Source organism: Contarinia nasturtii, unplaced genomic scaffold, assembly GCF_009176525.2.
Source record: "Contarinia nasturtii isolate CC-2019 unplaced genomic scaffold, AAFC_CNas_1.1 Cnas_scaffold_2654, whole genome shotgun sequence".
NCBI lineage: Eukaryota > Metazoa > Arthropoda > Insecta > Diptera > Cecidomyiidae > Contarinia > Contarinia nasturtii.
Genome location: NW_022199974.1, coordinates 1 through 4,776, shown reverse-complemented (window position 1 = coordinate 4,776; position 4,776 = coordinate 1). Strand labels below are relative to the sequence as shown.

Below are 4,776 nucleotides of genomic sequence, written 5' to 3'. Positions count from 1 at the left end.
TATCGTTTCATATTATTTTATAGATGCATAATTGGCTTCGTAACAAATGATCGTTTGAATGGAGCATTTGGACTGAATCCGTTTAACTTCAAATCGTTCAACTTTAATTATCTGGCATTATTTGTTGACTCAGTTCAAATACCGTCAAAACCATTTACACCAAATTTTACAGATAAGTTGTATGCTCGTAATAGGGTGGATGACTTTTTCGAAAAAATTTAAGTATCAAAGCCTACAGCCCAGAGTAGTTGTATAAGCATGAGCTGATTCCAAAACAGCCATTTTTTGATGAAGTTATATGTGATATAGGGTGGCGACTTGAACGAGAATCAAGACAACTATTTCAAAAAAATCGAAAAAAAATGTGATTTTCGGTAATAACCAAAATTGGTTTATTTTCCACATTTTTACGCTCAAATTGATCTTATTTCATCGATTAAGACCAATTTTAGTCTTTATGTTCCGACCGTAATCGAAACAATGAATCATAAAATTTGGCTTACTTTGCACTTCTAATTTCCGTTTATATTTCGTGTTAATTTATTAGTAATCTAACGAAAGAGTTATACTTGCAATTTTATTATTATTAGTTTGTTAGTATTTTGTTATTATTATTATTTTGTAAAAGCATTATAACTTCCTAGCTTAAGCATATAAATACCGTGTCAAATGAAATAATAAATCAGTCTTTGCAATTACTCCAATGTGTACTTAATTGGGCTTGATCACCTCAATCAGAGCACACAACATTTGGTCCTTCGAACTTTTGAAAACCGAATTTTTGTGAAGTCAATGGAATTTAAACCATTCGAATCTATACCTATCATTGACAAAATCAAAAAAATAGTGGAAGCTACGAGACAATTGAAAACAAGCAAAAAAGTGAAATTACGCAAATTTACACCGTGTGAACGAGTAAAGTTCTACTTAAAGGGAGAAAATCTAAAAAAACTATCGACAACTGAAAATGGAAACGCTAATCGAAATGCAGAAGGCAGCAATTTCGGAGCTGCAAAAACGCATCATCAATTTTGGCAAGGCAAACAAACAAGTGAAGTCAACGCCAAATTACTACATCAATCAACTAACCAAACTCGAGAATCTGTGGATTCAATTCAACGCGCGCAATGATTCGCTCATAGGAGCACCCGAAGAAGTGAAAAAACAACCATATTTCACCGATAACGTATTCAGCACAACGAAAAACGCCTACTTAAAACTGAAAAAAGATTTGGAAACCGGACTGGCAAATTTAACGGACAAAGATTATGCATCTTTAATCAACCAAACCGATCTTAATGACGACGAAAACAATTACACCGATGAAAAAAATGATGACGACGATTTGGATCAACTTCTTAGCTCAACGCTTTTGGAATTTGAAAATCAAACGAACGAAGCGGCTGGATCATCTACTGGGAAAAATGAAGATGACAACGAATCTCAAACTCTCAAACTTATGTATAATGACATTCTCGAGCAGTTACGGACAATCAAAAACCACGACGATTTCTTTTTGACTCAAACTTTAATCGAAATGCTGAAGGAGAATTGGAATTCATTTCGCGAAAAGTATTTCATTCTTCGAGGCAAAAACAACATACTAAGCGCACAAATCAACATGTCATTATTGCAAACTCAGTATGCAAAAGCCATAAGTAAAAATAACACCAATAACATGCAAAAATCGAACGAGCTTACTATAGCCCCATTTAATTTGCCGAAAATCAATATTCCATCATTTAACGGCAAAGAAACAGATTGGAATTCATACATAGAGCTGTTTAACAAAATAATACATGAAAATCGCAACATCGACAACAATTTGAAGATTCAGTATTTAAAAACAAGTCTACGTGGAGAAGCATTGAAAATCGTCGCGCATATTCCTACTACATCTGACAATTACGAGCATTGTTATAATTTACTTGAAAAACGCTACAACAACAAGAGGAAAATTTTGGCTAAATTAATGGACAACATTTTCTTTTTACCGAAACAACGCAACGAAAACTCTGATGAATTACGACGCATGCTGGACGTTATCAACGAATCGCTACTATCAATCAAAACAATGTTAACCGACAACGAGTTTTGTGAGGTTTTTATTACGCATATTATGATGAAAAAATTAAATGAAAAACATTAACTAATTTTAAGTGTCAATTAAACGATCCACGCGAACCAATTTTTTTGCGCGAATTTCTGTCATACATGGAAAATAGGTGTTTGGCAATTCAAAACATGCCGAGCTACGCAAAAAAAGAAAACGAAACGAGTGACTTCAAACAAAAAAATTCATTTTTGAAATGCATTCTATGCAACCATGACCACCTTCTTTCAAAGTGCCAGAAATTCGTGGAAAAAACCGTAAATGAACGATCTAATTATGTCAAGGGCCTTGACTCAAGGCTAATAAATTGTGCTTCAATTGTTTAGGTAAACATAAAGTATCAGATTGCAAATCAAAGTATACATGTAATATCTGTAAGAAAAAACATCATACATTGCTACACGATGAATCAAAAAATACTGTTAAGGTTAATATGACACAAATCGAAGAAGAAACACCAATTTCGGTAAACAGCGTAATGAATGGATGTGGTGTTTTATTAGCTACAGCTCTGATTAGCATTAACGCACACGACGGTGCAAAATTGATTCTTAAAGCATTGATCGATCAGGGCTCTCAAAGCTCTTTCATAACGGAAAGTGCAGCGCAATTATTGAATTTACGCAGAATTAATAAACGTTTTAACGTGCAGACGATTACAAATGAAAATGAAATTTCAAAACACGTCGTAAACATATCTATTCAACCTCGCTTCAGATCCGATTTCAATTTAACTACTCAAGCGATAGTCGTAAAGCGCATTACAAACAATAATATTAAAATTGAAAATGAGGAAAAAACATATGAACATTTGATTAACTTAAATTTAGCCGATCCGTCATACATTGACAATGGCAAAATCGATATTTTACTCGGTGCAGCTGAATATTCGCAAATAATCAAGGCAGGTCTCATTAAGGGAATGCCAAATGAACCGATAGCTCAAAATACTGAGCTTGGATGGATCATCTCGGGTCCAATTAAATCCAATGTAGTAATTAGCTCAGTCACATCATTGCTATCTACGGTCGATATTGAAGAGCAAATAACTCACATGATGATATTCGCGATTTGAATGATGAAAGTCAGCTAAGCACAGAAGAAACTTATTGCGAAAATCATTTCGTTGAGCATTTTTCACGCACAGACACTGGCAGATACGTTGTTAAATTGGCATTTAAAAACCAAGAAGAACCCACTTTGGGCGATTCACGTAAAAAAGCAATGGCAACTTTATTTTCTATGGAAAGACGTTTTCAATCAAACAACCGAATACAAAAAATTCATGAAAGAATATTTAGACATGGGTCATATGGAACTTTCCTCATACGATCCAAACGAAAATGCATTTTATCTGCCACACCACGCGGTGATTCGTAACGAGAGTACTACTACGAAATTGAGAGTGGTTTTTAACGCGTCACAAGCCACTAGCAATGGTATTTCATTGAATGATCAACTTGCAATTGGTGCAAATCATCAGAATGATATTTTGTCAATTTTAATTCACTTTCGAAAATTTAAATATGCCTTTACGGCAGACGTGGAAAAAATGTACCGACAAATTTTAGTTAACGAAGATGATCGTAAGTTTCAAAAAATATTGTGGCGTGAGTCACCAGATCAGCCAATTTCTGAATATCAACTAAAAACTGTCACATATGGCACTTCAATAGCTCCTTTTTTGGCAACTCGCACAACAAAACAAATGGCATTAGACAATATGAACGAATTTCCACAAGCTGCTCAAATAATTTTGGAAAGTATGTACATGGATGATGTGGCAGATGGAGCGCCATCCATAAACGAGATTAATAAAATTTATGATCATCTCAGATCAGTTTTTTCAAACGCCGGCTTCAATTTACGTAAATGGAGCACTAATTGCAAAGAATTAATGGAAAAAATTCCAGAATCAGACATAGAGAAAAAATCACTCACTGAAACAGTTAAAGCATTGGGCATATTATGGTCTCCTTCAACCGACGTTTTCTCATACAATTTGAAAGTTAAAATTCACGATAAGCCATTCACTAAACGTCAAATTATTGCAGAAATGGCTTCATTATTCGATCCATTCGGATGGATATGTCCAATTGTTATCTCTGCAAAAATTTTAATTCAAGAAATGTGGAAGCAAAAATTAGATTGGGACCAAGTAGTCTCAGATGAGATTTCTTCGAAATGGCTCAAAACAAAAAATGAATTGCATCTCATAAGTCAAATTCAATTGCCCAGATGGATTAATTACGATCCAGAAGATAAAATTGAACTTCATGGCTTTGCAGACGCATCCAAAGTCGCCTTTGCATCCGTCATATATATTAAAAATGTTTCAAAAAACACTGTTCAATTACTAATTGCCAAAAGTAGAGTAGCTCCATTAAAAGGCACTAAAGATCAATTAACCATTCCAAGGTTAGAGCTTTGCGCAGCCAATTTACTCGCCAAATTAACACACAAAGTGATGAAATCATTGAAAATTCAATTCAGTGGAATATTTTTATGGTCCGATTCTCAAATAGTTATTGATTGGTTGCATGGAAATCCAAAACGTTATAAAAAATTCATTGCAAATCGTATTTGTCTCATTGATAAGCTTGTTGGTAAAAATAATTGGTTTCATGTGACAACAGATAAAAACCCAGCAGATTGTGCTTCTA

The 4,776-nt window shown here is 34.1% G+C and overlaps 1 protein-coding gene across 1 annotated transcript; it reads left to right on the top strand.

Annotated features, from left to right (window-relative positions):
• Positions 1–3,416: 3,416 nt before the first annotated feature.
• LOC116348696 lies at positions 3,417–4,719 on the top strand (the record flags this gene model as incomplete). Its single annotated transcript, XM_031779763.1, has 1 exon — positions 3,417–4,719. A coding segment is annotated over exon 1 (1,303 nt), but the record flags the coding sequence as incomplete, so codon positions are not given.
• Between the last annotated feature and the right edge of the window lie 57 nt (positions 4,720–4,776).